Genomic DNA, 16,907 nt, shown 5'->3' with positions numbered 1-16,907 from the left:
TTACTAAGTACATATAACTCTTAAAATGCAATACAAAAATAGAAAAATTAAATTATGATCATACTTTTTATTTGTGTGCATTTTCACTTACATATATATTTTTATGTATAAACATATAAGATAAAGAAAATTATAATCATAAAATTTAAATAATACTAACAAAGTATTGCACTCCGTGATTATACTACTTTTTTTTTTTTGGCCAAAAGATAATGAATACATATAAAATATGATTATTATATATATAAGTATGTAGTGTATACATAAGAGGCAAAAAAGTATTGATAATTTCAATATTAATAATTATGCATTATTTTATAAAAGTTATTTGATGCATATCTTCTATAAAAGTGATTTAATGAATATCTTCCATAAATAACTTTATTAGTTGACATGTCTAGTCATTTATTTTGATATTTGTCAAGAATTAAATGGTTGAGTACACCACCTCATCATGACACTTTGGTGTGGAAGGATCACTGAATATTTTCTCGTCAAACAAGACTTCAATATATGTCCAGCCAGTAAAATATTTTATGTTAACGAATATCGAAGCCACTAATTATATTTGTTTTGATTCCTTTTATGTTTTGGAAAATAAGGAAATTATGTGAAGCATTATTCGGAAAAATGATTCTTTAATGTGCCGAGACATAATAGTAAATAACTCTGTACTATCACTAAAAAAATGTTAATTAGTGAGCACCAAAGTACTCGTTAAATAAGAAATATTTTATCAGTAAAATAGATTTACTGAGCACACTCTCTGAACCAACAAAAGCATTCACTCCATTCCATAATAATGGAAGTGTTTCTTATTAGCATAGAGATTAAGAAAAATTGTGTTAGGTGAGTTAAGTAAAGAGAGAATAAAGTGGAAAATAAAAAAGGTAGAGAGATGAAGAGAGGGTAAAGTAGACGTGGAAAAATGTGTTGACTTTTACTTAAAAAATGAAAATGACTATATTATTATGGAACGTATCAAAATGGCAAAATGACTCTATCAGCGGCGCACCGCCGGCCAACTAAGACATGGGGAACTCCATTAGTTCTGGCATTTGAAGTCTCCGCCGACCCCGCGGTGCGCCGGAACGGGAAATAGAGCAGTCACGATTCTTGGTGGTCATGTGTGTGAGACGAGAAACTCATAGACATAGAGGAGTTATTTGAATAATTTAAGAAGAATTTTTAAAAATTGAGTTGCAGAGTGAAAATGGAGTTACTGGTGAGAAGAGGGAAATGGTGAGAATTGGGAAAGAAGACGATGAAAAGGAAAATACTCATTGTGGGACCCAACTTGTTAATAAGGCACTTTTATCTCTTTTGTTAAATGTGAATTAACGTATTCAAAATTAACAAAATAGTTTTAATATTTCAAATAATTCACTCTAATTAACGTTTTATAACTAATTAATTAACTGTGATGGCCTCTAGAATCAAATTAATACCAAGAAATTTAATTACTACTACTATTTTTCATATAATGGATTGATAATTATTTATACATATGTATCTCATTTATTAAAAACAATAAAAATACTAGATTTCATTATATTTAAAGGTTATGTTTAATAATTTCATAAAATTTTAATTAGTTATGAAAGACAACATACTACTCTTTATCAAGTTTATGATTTCACATTAACAATGAAGTAAAAAAAGAATACAAATGTTATGTAAAGCGAGGTGCTATTTCTAATCCATGTATTTATAGATATGATTACTTTAGTGGAGTAGGATTTATGAAGATGACGACAGAGGAGGAAGCAACAAAAAGGATCAAAGTCGAGAAAAAAAGGACACCATCAGAGTCGAGAAATAATAAAAATATTTTTTGCTATATTCGACCCCACGAATTTCATTTTCTGGATCCGCCATTGTGGACTCTATTACTATGGAACGGAGGGAGTAGTACTACTAATCATAGTACATTATTTCTTTTAATGTTGTAAATTCAAATTGATTTTAAAGGGTCGAAATTGAAAAGTCAATTAAATGTATTATTAATTTTTCCTCTGGCTATATTGTGATTTTTTAATTTTACGTACGTTCCATCTTATTTATGAGCTTAACAATTTTTGTACTGTAGCTGTTTACTATATTATTAATGTCAAATAAAAAATTGTTCTTAAACTATCAATATTTAATGTGTTGTTTATGTAGTCATGTATTCTCCTTTTGTCATTAGATGTCTAATTTCGTATCAACATGTATTTTAAGAAACATAGGTGAAAAAGTTAATAGAACATGAGACTCACTTTTATAGTAGTACTCCATATTAATTATAAAATGAAATTTGAGTAAAATCAATTAGTGGAATGTGTGTAAAAATAAAATGAGAAATGATATTAATGAATAGAATATGAATAGTGAGTGTCCATTTGTAAGAAGGTATATTAGTCGACTAAGTATAGCATGAGAGAATAGTTAGTTAAGGAGTGGTACAAACACCTCTCCACCTTGCAAGGATTTCTGTTACTTACATATTCCAAGATTCAAAATACTGCGATTCTGGTTCTCTCTCTACTCCTAATTCCATTGTGATTTTCTTTAGAGGAGATTGATTGAATCTACATTGTTGTGAGGTCCAAAGATGGCCAAATTGCAAGATATCAAGCCGGTGGAGATTGACCTGGTATTGGTTTGATTATATATGAGATTTTTGCTAATCTTCCTTCATAAATAGAGTACATTATTTTCAATTGGATTTGGATTTCATAATGCTATGTGTGTCTTTTTTGTTATTAGATCATGAATGTGCATGCTATGTGTGTCTTTTATGTTAAATCTGTCACTTTCTTCCCTCAACTTATGGTAATAATATATGATGAGAGTGTTTATGTGTGTTGTGGTGAGTTCAGGGAAACATACCTTTAGAGGAAGTGTTTGAACAACTACACAGTTCGAGGGAGGGATTAACATCAAGAGAGGCCGAAACCAGGCTAGAGGTTTTTGGGCCAAACAAGCTAGAAGAGAAGACGAATAGCAAGCTTTTGTTATTCTTAGGGTTTATGTGGAATCCCCTCTCATGGGTTATGGAGATTGCTGCTATCATGGCCCTCGTTTTGGCCAACGGAGATGTAATCTCATTCTACCACTCAAGTATCCAACTGCCATGTGATTTGTGAACTCAGTCACTTTGTTTTGTTTTCAGGGCAAATCACCAGATTGGAAAGATTTTGTCGGAATTGTGTCGTTGTTGATCATCAACTCCACCATTAGTTTCATCGAAGAGAACAATGCAGGCAATGCTGCTGCTGCTCTCATGGCAGGTCTTGCACCCAAGACTAAGGTTAATTATACTCCCTCTGTCTTATGTTACTCGCACTTTTCTATTTAGGCTCGTTCCAAACTAATTACTACATTATTTATATTTTGTTAAGGTATTGAGAGATGAGAAATGGAGTGAGCAGGAAGCTGTCATTCTTGTCCCTGGAGACATAATTAGCATCAAGTTGGGAGACATTATCCCGGCTGATGCACGTCTCCTTGAAGGCGATCCTTTAAAGATTGATCAGTCTGCACTCACCGGTGAATCATTGCCTGTCACTAAGAAGCCCGGGAGTGATGTGTTTTCAGGATCAACCTGCAAGCAAGGCGAGATTGAGGCTATTGTCATTGCCACCGGAATCAATACCTTCTTTGGTAAGGCAGCACATCTCGTTGACAGCACTCAGAACGTCGGCCACTTTCAGAAGGTTGTGCATTTGCAGTAGTCTTTGTAGTTTTAACCTCGGTCTATCTGTCGTGTCTGAACTTTTTCTTGAGAGGTTGGTTTAGGTGCTTACCGCCATCGGTAACTTCTGCATCTGTTCCATCGCCATTGGGCTCGTCATTGAGGTTGTAGTCATGTACGCAATTCAACATAGGAAGTACAGGAGTGGAATTGACAATATGTTGGTCCTTCTCATTGGAGGCATTCCGATTGCCCTGCCAACAGTGCTGTCGGTAACCGTGGCCATCGGTTCCCACAGATTGTCGCAGCAGGGTGCTATCACGAAGAGGATGACAGCCATTGAAGAAATGGCCGGGATGGATGTTCTCTGCTGCGACAAAACCGGGACCCTCACTCTAAACAAGCTTACTGTTGACAAAAATTTAATTGAGGTTGGTAAATCAAATCAAATCGCATAAAGCTCTCGGGTTGACATACAACACGATAACTCTCGTGGTGCAGGTATTTTCAACAGATGCGGACAAAGATCATGTGATCCTCCAGGGAGCTAGAGCATCCAGGATAGAGAATCAGGATGCTATTGATGCTTGCATTGTGGGAATGTTGGCTGATCCCAAAGAGGCAAGAGCCGGGATTACTGAAGTGCATTTCCTCGCGTTTAATCCCGTTGAGAAGCGTACTGCTATTACTTATATCGACAGTAAAGGAGATTGGCACAGAGTGAGCAAAGGTGCTCCTGAACAGGTATTTAATCTTGTAGATGAAGGATAAGAATAGCCTCTCCCTTTCTCTTTCTCTTTCACTTTCTCTTTCCCCTAAATGTTTATCTCTTTGTTTAGATCATTGAGCTCTGTAACCTCAAAGAAGACGTGAAGAAGAAAGTTCTCTCCATCATCGATAAGTTTGCAGACCGTGGACTTCGTTCCTTGGCAGTTGCTGAACAGGTAAATCATTGTTTCAAATGGAGGATCTAACTGTTAATGCTAATGAAGATCCAACTTTTCAGACTGTACCTGAGAAGAACAAGGAGGGTGCTGGCAGCCCGTGGGTGTTTACCGGTCTCTTGCCACTTTTTGATCCTCCGAGGCACGACAGTGGGGAGACAATCAAGCGCGCTCTTCATCTTGGTGTCAAAGTTAAGATGATTACCGGTGATCAGTTGGCTATTGCGAAAGAGACTGGCCGGAGGCTTGGGATGGGAACGAACATGTATCCTTCTTCGTCACTTCTCGGGCAGCACAAGGATGAAGCGATTGCAAACCTTCCTGTGGAGGAGTTGATTGAGAGGGCTGATGGCTTTGCCGGAGTCTTTCCTGGTTTGCCTCAACAAACTTTTAGTGCATTCGCTGTCCATTCCATCGAATACTAACTCGTTAACGGAATTATGGCACAGAGCATAAATACGAGATTGTGAAGAAGTTGCAAGAGAGGAAGCATATATGTGGGATGACCGGAGATGGAGTGAATGATGCCCCGGCTCTGAAGAAGGCAGACATCGGCATTGCAGTGGCGGGTGCTACTGATGCTGCGAGAGGTGCATCAGACATAGTATTGACCGAGCCAGGATTGAGTGTCATCGTGAGCGCTGTCCTAACGAGTAGGGCCATCTTCCAGAGGATGAAGAACTACACAATCTACGCAGTTTCCATTACCATTCGTATCGTGCTTGGTTTCATGATACTTGCACTCATCTGGAAGTTCGACTTCTCGCCCTTCATGGTTCTGATCATTGCAATCCTCAACGACGGAACCATCATGACCATCTCCAAGGACAAGGTGAAGCCATCCCCCATGCCCGACTCGTGGAAGCTCAGGGAGATTTTCGCAACCGGGATTGTGTTTGGCACTTATCTTGCTGTGATGACTGTTGTTTTCTTCTGTGTTGTTCAAGAATCTAATTTTTTCACGGTAAGCCCTCCTTCATTATCTATTGCCTTATACAATGTCCTTGTTACAGACCAAACGAGAGAACTCATCCCAAAAACTAGGCTGCTAGGAGAAAGATCTCATTTAGTCTGATGTGGGACATTGAGGCCGTAACAGTCCTAGTAAAGTTTTATAATTGTTTCAGGATGAATTTGGTGTGAGGTCAATCAAGGACCACTACCATGAGCTCAACTCAGCCATTTACCTTCAAGTGAGCATTGTGAGTCAGGCTCTCATCTTTGTGACCCGGTCGAGAAGATGGTCTTACATAGAACGTCCCGGCCTTCTGCTCGTGTTTGCTTTCCTAGTAGCTCAGTTGGTAAGTCACTCACTCATGACTCCAAATCTTGCCATTCAACCACATAAACACATTGTGATGCATCAAACAGATTGCAACTCTGATTGCTGTGTATGCAAACTGGGAGTTTGCAAGGATCAAGGGCATCGGGTGGGGTTGGGCGGGGGTGATCTGGCTATACAGCCTCATCATCTACGTCCCTCTCGACATATTCAAATTCATCATTAGATATGCTCTAGCCACGAAAGCTGGGAAGAACATGACCGACAACAAGGTAAAATTCCATCTCTTTCCCCATCACACCAAACACAAGATGTAGTACAAACTTGAATTCGTGTGCAGACGGCCTCCACGTCGAAGAAGGACTACAGGCGGGGAGAGAGGGAAGCGCAATGGGCAATGGCTCAACTCACACTCCACGGCCTCAAAGCTCCGGAAAGCTTCAAAGACGACAGCAACAACTATACTGAACTATCAGATACGGCTGATCAAGTCAAGAAACAGACAAACGAGTCACTATAACACGAGATACATAGTACTTATTGAGCTCCACACCCTCGCTGAGTCCGTGGCACGATACAGCAGAAGTACACGGTTCAAACAACAAGAAAGAGAGTATAGTTTTTGCTCTTTTACTTCCATGAGCTTGTGTGGTGTTGTTTTTTGTAGTTGAAGTGAATAATGAAACTCTAATTAACTCAAGAAGCAAAGATGTAGTAAAACTTAAAAAGAAAGATAATAATTACTATACATTCAATAGTCTTCACAAATACTATGCAAACCAGGGTGCCAATTATCAATAGACATAAGAGATATTCTTCCTGTTACAGGAGAGCCTCCATTTCCATTTCCATCACTTGAACTCTCACTCACAGCACCACCATCTCTCTTTTCTCTCACCTCATCCTTCTTCCCTATATTCCTAAACAACCAACACACACTCCCCGCTTCATGATCACAATCACGGTTGTCGTTGCTTATTGGTGGGGGATCAGGGGCTCCTTTGCGTCGGTGCTTGAGGCGGAGCTTCCTGATCGTTCCGAGTGGCACCACATAGTACTTCCGGCCGAGGAGGAGGGTGGTCTCCGGGGAGACGACCTCGTGGGGCTGCTGGAACACGGTGGGGTGGGCGACGCAGCATTTGGGGTTGCGGTCGAGCACCTCTGACGCCAGGATCGGGCGGTCGTGGAGCTCCACGTGCCCGCCGGGATGCACGATCTTCACGAACATGTTTTTGGTGCTGTTCTTGCATAGCCACCTTGAAATGTTGCTCATGTTTGGTCGATGCTGATATTTGTTTCATTATATATCTTAGTGAAATTAATTGGTTGGCATTTTGCTGTACCATTATTCTTGTTGCTGGATTGTATTATACAACTTGATTTGGTGTTCTAGTGGAAATCACTATGTGTTTTTGGTGATTCTTGGACACTGACAGCTTTGTAACCACGGTTAATTAGTGACTCTGACAAAATTATATCATGGTAATTGGGAAATTTGGATATTCCTATTAATATATAGTTAATGGCATAAACAAACATGCATAAACAAGTACTCCCTCCGCCAAGATTTAAGATTCCACTTTGACTCGATGTGGACTTTAATAACCGTGAAGAAAGTGAATTGAAAAGGTTAGCAGAATGTGAATGTCACTCTATATATTGGTTTATAATAGAATGTGAATGTAATGAGATAGTGGAAAGTGTAATCCATATGCCAAAATAAAAAACGCGAATGTGGACATTATTTTGTGGACGAACCAAAGTAGCAAATGTGGACATTATTTCGTGGATGGAGAAAGTAACAAACTGAAGATAGATATTACGACAGACATCTCCATCTTTTGGAATGTCTCAACTATACATTTATTAAAATAGAAACATTATTCTTTATTTTATTCTTTCTCTGCTTAACTCACAAAACAACATTATTCTCTTTTCGTTCCATATTAATAGGGTCATTTTACTATTTTAGGAAGTTCCAAATTAAATTGAGTCATTTTTAATTTCGGCAAAAAGTAATCATCTCTGTTATTTTAATCATCTCTGTTATTTTATTCTCTCTTACTCTCTCGACTTTATTCACCACCCACTTAACACACTATTATTAATCTATGTACCGAAAGAAGCGCTTCAATTAACAAGGAACAGAGGGAGTACCAAATAAAAAATGCTCCACCTAGAAATTAGAATGGAAAGGAAGTAGTATTTGATGATTATATCTTCAACTTTAAAACAAAAATCAAGTTACCTAAAATGTTACATGTTAGTATAATAAGATGTTTCGCTGCCTAAAACATAATGTTATTTTAGTAGACGGCCGATTGTGTTACATACAAACAAATCAATAAGAACAAATTAATAATTCAATAATTTACATGGAGTTTTTAAACATGATATGAAATTCATATTACAATTCAGAATAAGTGCATGCTTTTAATCACCTTTAACGTAGACTTATAATGGTCATTAATTGAGAATACAAATAAATTATTCCTTTTTCAAAAAAGAACGCTAAAGACAATGGTACATCATTTTAAAGACGAATATCTGAAACCAAGAATATAAGACTATGACATTCTTGTTATTTTCTACTATGTACAAGAACTACTTTGTCATTATGAAGATTCAAGAATACGCAAAGCGAGGAAACAGAAGCTAAAAAAGTGTTGATAAAATTAATTTCTAAAACATAATTTACATTATTGGATGATCGAAATTTTCCAGATTTGGGGTGTTCAATTACCCCCATATCCATGCTTTAAAAACCTCGAGTTCCATAAAGAAAACAACATATTTCTATTGTTCAAACAAAATGTAGCCCTCAAAAAAAAAACCAAAATCACGGCAAAGACTGAATAAATCTACTACAGAAATTTCTTACCTGAAAACTCAATTTCTATGGTAGCAATCACCTAGGCTTTAACATCAGGGTTATCACGGAGACCAAGCTTTGTTAGAACAAAGCAGTACGAGTCCCAGTCAGTCCGTCTGAGATATTTCAATAACTTCTTCCTCCTTTGAACCATTGCTAGAAGGCCCCGTGTAGAATGTTTATCCTAGAACAATCACAGTGGCATGTGATCATGAGTTGGTATTCGAGGAAACATTAAACCACCACACAAGAACTCGAGGACATTTAAATTCCACTTGTATGGTGTCCTTGTAGATAGAGACACTAACCTTTTTGTGTAAAACAGACGACAGATGTTTAATCTTTGTTGTCAATTGAGCAACTGCAATAGGAAGAAGTGTCGTTTTAGAAAGTATTCTTTTGTCAAAAAATAAGTGACCCCATTAGCAGGAAATGTAACAAGAAGATGTTAATACAAGCAATTCTTCAAACCTCCACTGTCAGAGCCTTCTAACTATGAAAGATAACTTTTAATCATCTGTGTTAAATGTAAGTTTTCAATCAAGAAAAGGAAAGTGTTCTGTGAAATACTACATCCGTCGACAAAAAATAGTCATGTTTTTCCATTCTTTGGCTGTCCACCAAAACTAATCACTATCTATTTATAGTAAGTTTCTCTATCTTATCAGGTGGGTTTTATTTTCTACCAACAATACTTCAACCACCATTTCTCTCTATCTCTCTTTTACTTTACCAATTTTGCATTAAAATCCATGTCGTCCACAATCAAGACTATTTTTTGTAAACGAGGTAGTATAAAGCACAACCCATGTGAATAAGAGTTGCAATAGCTTTACCTTGAACACGAGCAGAACCACAATCTGACTCTGACATTTTAAATTCATCTCTTACTTTTTTAAGCTCCAACTTCAGTTTCTCAGCAGATGACATGTTGTCAGGATGAAAATACTGTGCATCCCATGGAAAAAAATAGTAAATCAGAAAGCTTAGATGGGACAAATTAGAAGAGTGATATTAAAAGGAACCTTGCAATTGTGTGTAGATAATGCTTCAAGAAAACTATTACTATATGTTACGGGACGCAGAAGTATATAAGTAAATAGTTGCAAGAACATAAATCATTATACAAGAAAATTATTAGTCGAATGCTTATAAAAAATCTATTCTTCATAAAGCCATCGGCATTGTACAAGAGAGTACAGTGGAATCACCATATGGGGGGTCTTCATTTCAGCCCCAGATGCTTGCCATTGTATGACCGGCGCTTGTTCAAAATATAATTACATAATTTTGAAAGTGACAAAATACTACTCCCCCCCCAAAAAAAAAAAAACTAAATCAAGTATAGCACATTTAACTTGCATAGGTTTTAATAAAATAATTGGAAGATGTGCATGGTTTAAGTGTATAACAGGTATTACTACGGATTCCACTATGGAGAAAAAAAAGTGCTTGTGGTGAATAAGAGATGTTTGGAAGGATGATATACTCCCTCCGTCCCAAAAGAATATGCACTTTGGGTTCAACACGAGTTTTAATGCAAAATTGGTAAAGTAAAAGAGAGGTAGAGAGAAAAAGTAATAAAAGTATTGTTAGTGGAGATTGGGTCCCACCTCATTAGAGAAAAAAGAGTTTTCAAAATTAGAAAGTGCATATTCTCGTGGGACGGGCTAAAAAGGAAATAGTGCATATTCTTGTGGGACGGAGGGAGTATGAAGTAGAATGTGGTGTCATGTTCACAAATGGAAAGTACTAATATACTTTTTTGGGGGGGCACCAAATATAGTACTACTACTTGTTTTATACTCTCAGGAGACAGAGAGAGGGCTATGATGCATTGTCATGTATATTACAGTAACCTACTGCTGAAATACATGCACTTGTGTAACAGAAAAAAAATGCCAGGAATAAAAGTATACTAATGACTACAAGCAGAATGAAAACCAAATTTGTTTCTAACTTTTCAGAAAATATTCTCAATGAATTTGAAAAAATATATATCGTGAATAAAGTAATAATTAATAAACTGTGGTTACCATGTAGAGAGCACAAAGTACGAACTCGATATTGAATGAAAAACACACTGAGGCTGCTTAGGAAACTAACTGGACATATCTCAAACTGCCACAGCTTTCAAAAAAAAAAATTTCTTGCATTAACGTTAAACTTGACTGCAGCACTTCACACTAGATATTCCCTCTATAAAGAGCCACAAATATGGTGACAACTGACAAGATTAGACCATATAAAACTTACCTTCTCAATTAAATGATCTTTTGGTGGTCCGGCTATCTTCTCATCTAGGGCGGCACCCATGGAACCCAAGATATTAATATTCACTGCAATAGTTTAGCCATCATCAAGATGTTAGACAGCAAATTTGTTAACTGTTTATCAAGAGCAACCATCACCTCTAATGTGTATATCATTGCAAGTATAATTTACAAGCTTATTTGACAAATTCTGAAATCTTCCATAACCAGTCAAAGAAAAAATATTGTGACAGAATAGTCCCACGCCAATAAAATATTACGGCCATGCGAAACATGTGCAAGTGAAGTATATAAATCAAAGAATCAGAAATAGCATGAGAGAGGTAATTCCAAGTTCTAAAATGAGTCCATGACAGTATAAAAGCTATTGATTTTGTCACACTCTAGGTTCACTTACAAGTGTACTTATCAGTTATCTTCCATGTATCATATTCATAGTACATAGCTGCTGACAGCAGTTTCTTTTGCAGGTTATTAAATCAGTCAAAACTTCTCTTCCCCCAATACTCTCACAACACCTAACTGAAACTCCAGAATGATTGTAAATGCAGTTTCTAAATCATACTGATTTCCAGTGCCCTCATTATATCTTCTCCCAAAACATCCATAAGCCACCCAAATGCTTGCTCAGAATGTGTTTCCTAATTTCCATGCCTATTAACTCTCTGAAAACCAAGACGTTTTCATCACTATGCCTCTTCGCATGCTTTAACCTGATCTAATATACAACTGAGAAGCCCAACTTTCTTACCAGCAAATATGATAAATAAACTACTCCTATTTTACAGTTCCAGTAAACATTAAAATCAAATGTATTCATACAATAGCATACAAACATGATACAAAACGCCTAATACATCATTAGAACAAGCAAATTCCACTGCGGTAACGAGTTTCTAGTAATTTAAAGTTGCATAAAGCATTAATTTTCTCAGTAAATTCAACCCCAAATATCAACAGCAAAACCATCACTAGAACAATAAAAGTAGTAAAATCAATCAGTATTACGCAAACTAAACTGATAGAGCAAATTAGACAAAAGCAAAAGAAAATGAATAGACAAAATGCCAACCTGGGTGTTTCTGTTTTTCCCTTAGCACACTGTCCTTGTGCATTTGAAGAAGACCATCCACAACTCCAAATGCAACTCCATGCGGGAGTCCAGACCTATTCCCAAGCTCCTTATTCTGAGCCTCCCTGACCTTAGCAAGCCGGTCGCTCATTTCCTGCAACGAAAACCACTTCCCCTTGCGCTTCTCCGGTCTCATCGCCTGCAGCCTCTTCCCCAATTCAGAGCGATCATGAATCTTCCCAAACCCCAAACCTTTCCCATCCTTGTGCGAAAAGGGGGAGACGAAACCCCCACCCCCCGCACCAAGCTTCCCGTCCAGATCCGCTTTCATCTTCAAATCCCTGGTAAATTTCGAAATCGACCACGAATCAACTGGCTTCTTTTCAGAATCCGGGCGATTTCCGTCACCAGGGGGAGGAAAATCGAAGCTACGACCCTTGGATTTGATGTTCTTCTCGTAGAGCTCATGAAGCGAGACGTATTTATCGACGGAATTCGGCGGCGGCGGCGCGGAGCGGGCACGGAACTCGGAGAGCAGCTGACTGACATCTTCTCTCGAGCTGGATCGGGGCGGCGGCGGGTTCCGAGGCGGGGGAAATGAGCGAGGAGGCGGCGGCGGGGTATTTTGGAGGCTGGCTCTGACATCGTTGAGGCTCGAGGAGACTGAAGAATGCTGTGGCAATTGATCCGATTCTGGAGTGTCGGAGGATGAGAAATGGCGGAGGGGGTGAGAATTTGGGTGAGAGGTGAAGTGGACGGTGGGGCGGAGATGGAGGAGGCGTTTGGTAATCGCCGCCATGTTCAAGAGGGTTTAGGGTTCTGCCGAGTTACTAAACGTCAAGACGCTTCCCCATTTCAACATTCATTAAAAATTTCCAATCTTAATCACTGTAAATCTGTAATTACCGATAAGAAGGTATTGATTTATCCAATAATTATAGTACCCCCTTACTTTCCTCATATTTGAGACGAAACTTTTTGGTACGGAGTTTAAAAATGGATGTTGAGTGTTAAATAAATTAATAAAAAAAGTAAGAAGGAGAATAAAATAGAGAGAAAGTAGAAAGTCTAAAGTAGAGAGAATAAAGTAAGAGAGAAAAGTAAGAAAGAGAAAAAAATTGTTATATATGAAAATGACTCAACTATGAGAGAACTTTCCGAAAGTGAAAAATGACTCAACTGTGAGGGAACGGGGGGACTAATCATGGTCCTTTTCACATTTTTTACACAAACTTCAAACTTGACAAATAATATTACAAACTTTAACATTGATCAGGATATCAATTTTCCACTCGTTAGCTGATGTGACAAAAAGATGGTTTGTCGGGGCTAGTCGAAAAGTTGACGGGAGAGAAAGAATAGTGAAAGTGAGATGGAGATGAAAGAGAATGATGGAGAAAATTCAATGACATATCATTTTCAGTTTAGGGTTTAACTTTAAAGTGGAAAATTGACACATTAGTTAAAGTTCATATACTATTTTGTCAAGTTTGAAGATCGTTAGAAAAATCAAAATATTTAAAAGTTGTGTGATATTATACGCTAATAACACTTACAAGTATTCTTTCTGATAATATTAACTCGTTTCTCTCTCCTACTTTATTTTTTTTCTCTGTTAATTTATTATAACTAGTATCACACTCGTACGATGTACGGACTAATAAATTAAATCATAATTTATAGATAAGGATGATTAAAATCATGTAGGCTTAATGATCTAGCGCTTGGGCCTTTAGTTGCAAATGCAAGGTTTCGGGCTTGAAGTATCGTTCATATCCATGTTGCTTGTAGAGATTGGCGTTGTCGTAGTTTCAGCAAGGACTTTGGGGTGCAAGAAATGGAATGCGATAGGTTTGCTCAATTCGATTATAATCAAACGTATTTATTTCATATTAGAATTTACTTCTACTCCTTAGTCCGTCAATAAGTGTCTCATTTTTTCATTTTCGTATGTCCACCAATATATGTCTCATTTGTTTTTTTAGTACATTTGGTGATGGAATCCAAATTCCATTAAATTTATCTCACTCTCATTTTATTATCAAACTACTCCCTTCGTCCGGCATTAGGAGTCTCAATTGACCATTTTCATCCATCCGGCATTAGGAGTCCCGGTTAGATATTTCCATAAAAAGTGAAATAAAAATATTATAAAATAAAACACTATAAAGCACAAGTAAAAACACATCCAAAGAATAAAGCAAATAATAATGCAAATGGGTCTCACATTCCATTATCACACACTCCAATTATTACACACTCAAATATTTCTTAAAACATGCATCCAACTCAACTGGGACTCCTAATGTTGGACGGAGGGAGTAATATATAAAAGTTGGATCCACTTTCTGCTATATTTATCCTTTAATTTTTTATTACATTTCTCAAAATTCGTGCACAGTCAAAGCAAACCAACTATTGGTTGACGGAGGGAGTGTAATCTATACTCCTTCCGTCCCAAGATAAGCGAGTCATATTCCTCTTTGGAATGTCCCACTATAAGTGAGTCATTTCTTTTTTTAGCAAAAAATCATTTGTCTTACTTTATTTTCCACTTACTTTATTCTCTCTTTAGTTCTATACTTTTCTATCTCTCATACTTACTCTCTCTATTTTAACTCTTTAGAGCACTCCCAATGCTCTCCCTAAAAACTCCTGTATTTCTCCCTAACTCCTACCACATCAGCGCCACATCAGCACCAAAAATTATCCTCAATTTTTAGCCAACTTTTAGCCAACTGCTCCAATGGTTTCTCCCTTATTTTTCCCTAACTCAAAAAAAAAAAAAAAAAAAAAAAAAAAAAGCCGAAAAATCGCCGAATCGCGCCTACAGTGGGCGCCGATAATTCGGCGATAAATCGGCGATGAATCGGGAGTTGGCGTTAATCGCCGAATTATCGCCGAAACACACCCAACGGCCGGTGATAACTCAGCGATTTTCGGCGAAAAATCGCCGAGTGTTATCGCCGAACCATTGGGAGTGCTCTTAAATATCAATTCCTTAAATCTCGTTCCCAAAAAAATGTTTCACTTATCATGAGACGGAGGGAGTATCATACTTGGAATTAGTTAAAAATCAAATAAGTGTTTACAACATCCACAATCGTTATCCCTTAACTATTCACGAGCCTCGCACCATTTTTTATATCATCCTTTATTTAAGAGACAACACATGCAACCATTTATCCCTTAACCATCCATTCTCATCACTGTCCATGGTCCCACTACTTTATTTCGTTTTTATTTTATTTTTTAGCAATAAATCTATTTAAAATTAAACATTATATTTAAATTATAAAAATGATATTTCATTATAAAAATAGTTATGTTCAGGACCAATTTTGACTTTTACTCTTAAATTAATTAATGGATATTTATATCTTAAACATGAGAAATAATAAATTAAAGAGGTAAAGCCCGGATTACTCGTAATTTGGGATTGGTCGGGCAGTCAATATTATTTTATTGTAGTGGCTGTCTGGCTGATAATAATATTCTGTTGGACTTGTATTAAATTGAAGCTCAATTTAATTAGTTAGAAAGGAGATTGAATAATTAATTTTTAGTGAAAAATCGTTCCTCTCTCTGACTGGACGAAATTTTCTCAGTTCTCACGGAACTGAAAATTCAGTCTTCTTCTCTAATTCAGTTTTCTTCTCTAATTAAGTCCTTTTGATTTTGACAAGCTTTGCTCACCCAAAGGTCAGATTCTGAGTTTGGGATACAGATTAGAAGGTTCGTGGTTGAGTACGAAGAGCATCATGTGGAGAAGGCGCAAGCAATCCACGATTCTTTGGGGAATCAGATCGGTATTTCTAAACCGTAGAAATTCATGAATTAGGGTTTTGATTCCTTATTTGTGAATTATATGTGTTCTAGCATGCAATTGATTATTTAACATGTGATAAATTGATCCCATAATATGTCAAATAGATCCATATGTGTGATTTATTTGTGAATGCATGACTTTCGCTGTGCAAGGGGCACCAAACCCCAACAATACATTACTAATTTAATTTGGGATACAACCTTGCAAAGCGAACACCCCCTACATATTCTCAATCCTATTTTATCTCATCTTTTTTTAAAAACACCGAATATTCATGTTAATTAAATTTAATAAAAAATTATAATAACATTAATTAATTTATTTAGAAGTTAAGTTAATTAGAACATGCGAAGAAATACGCGTATATAGCGTTTACTAGTCATTTTATTTGTTTTAATAATTATTAGTATAAAATTTGTACGGTCAATATTAATCTTATAGTGCTTTTCGAGATTTATCATGTTTATATCGGATTTGTATATCCTAATACTTCAATATTTATTTTCTTTTGAGTGAACTACATCAAAAATTCCTAACCTTTCCAGTTTTTCCAGTTGTGGCACTGCAGGTCCATTAGAAAAAAAAATATCTCCGAATGTCTCTAACCTTAAACATAATCACGTATCTTGTTTTTTCTGACTAAATGACCCTTTAGCCCTAAAAGGGTATTTTGGTCATATCAATTAGAATATGCAGTGGCGCATGTACTCTTTATCACTGTTCATGTCAAGGATTGATGGGATTTGATATTGTGTAGCATTGTCGTGCGCATAATCCAATTAATGAATGAACTAATAAAATTCAAATTTTAAAAAATTGTAAGAATATTTCTTTTGAAAATAAAACAAATAAATAGAATAGAATCAGTTAATTGTAAAACTAACTATTTTGCACTATGTCCATGTGTGTAATTGCATAAATATGAATATGATTATAATCTTCATCCAATATATAAATAT

The 16,907-nt window shown here is 36.7% G+C and overlaps 3 protein-coding genes across 3 annotated transcripts; 1 reads left to right on the top strand and 2 right to left on the bottom strand.

Annotated features, from left to right (window-relative positions):
- Window positions 1-2,495: 2,495 nt before the first annotated feature.
- On the top strand, window positions 2,496-6,508 carry LOC125196524 (plasma membrane ATPase 4-like). The gene is made up of 12 exons (XM_048095072.1): window positions 2,496-2,635; window positions 2,862-3,080; window positions 3,155-3,292; window positions 3,384-3,698; window positions 3,781-4,107; window positions 4,178-4,420; window positions 4,516-4,620; window positions 4,683-4,992; window positions 5,070-5,584; window positions 5,748-5,921; window positions 5,992-6,174; window positions 6,243-6,508. Exons 1-12 carry the CDS (start codon window positions 2,594-2,596, stop codon window positions 6,420-6,422), a joined length of 2,751 nt encoding a protein of 916 aa, XP_047951029.1. The 5' UTR covers window positions 2,496-2,593; the 3' UTR covers window positions 6,423-6,508.
- Window positions 6,509-6,653: 145 nt separating this feature from the next.
- Window positions 6,654-7,175, bottom strand: LOC125194969. The gene has a single exon (XM_048093180.1). It carries the CDS (start codon window positions 7,173-7,175, stop codon window positions 6,654-6,656), a length of 522 nt encoding a protein of 173 aa, XP_047949137.1.
- A 1,383-nt stretch (window positions 7,176-8,558) lies between these two features.
- On the bottom strand, window positions 8,559-12,977 carry LOC125196804. Its single transcript, XM_048095431.1, has 5 exons — window positions 12,120-12,977; window positions 11,031-11,113; window positions 9,611-9,722; window positions 9,083-9,135; window positions 8,559-8,958 (listed from the first exon to the last, which is right to left on the bottom strand). The coding sequence occupies exons 1-5, from the start codon at window positions 12,916-12,918 to the stop codon at window positions 8,815-8,817; spliced, it is 1,191 nt and encodes a 396-aa protein (XP_047951388.1). The 5' UTR covers window positions 12,919-12,977; the 3' UTR covers window positions 8,559-8,814.
- Between the last annotated feature and the right edge of the window lie 3,930 nt (window positions 12,978-16,907).

Source organism: Salvia hispanica, chromosome 6, assembly GCF_023119035.1.
Source record: "Salvia hispanica cultivar TCC Black 2014 chromosome 6, UniMelb_Shisp_WGS_1.0, whole genome shotgun sequence".
Lineage (NCBI taxonomy): Eukaryota > Viridiplantae > Streptophyta > Magnoliopsida > Lamiales > Lamiaceae > Salvia > Salvia hispanica.
Note: the sequence above shows the minus strand (reverse complement) of the source record. Positions and strands in the feature narration are given on the sequence as shown.

Excerpts from the sequence above, each read along its gene's own strand:
- LOC125196804 (XM_048095431.1), bottom strand. The coding sequence starts at position 12,918 with ATGGCGGCGATTACCAAACGCCTCCTCCATCTCCGCCCCACCGTCCAC. Across the intron at positions 9,723-11,030 it reads AAGATCATTTAATTGAGAAG|TATTTTCATCCTGACAACAT; the intron begins GTAAGTTTTATA and ends TGGGATGCACAG. Across the intron at positions 8,959-9,082 it reads CGTCTGTTTTACACAAAAAG|GATAAACATTCTACACGGGG; the intron begins GTTAGTGTCTCT and ends TGATTGTTCTAG.
- LOC125196524 (XM_048095072.1), top strand. The coding sequence starts at position 2,594 with ATGGCCAAATTGCAAGATATCAAGCCGGTGGAGATTGACCTG. Across the intron at positions 4,993-5,069 it reads CTTTGCCGGAGTCTTTCCTG|AGCATAAATACGAGATTGTG; the intron begins GTTTGCCTCAAC and ends ATTATGGCACAG. Across the intron at positions 5,585-5,747 it reads AAGAATCTAATTTTTTCACG|GATGAATTTGGTGTGAGGTC; the intron begins GTAAGCCCTCCT and ends TAATTGTTTCAG.
- LOC125194969 (XM_048093180.1), bottom strand. The coding sequence starts at position 7,175 with ATGAGCAACATTTCAAGGTGGCTATGCAAGAACAGCACCAAAAACATG.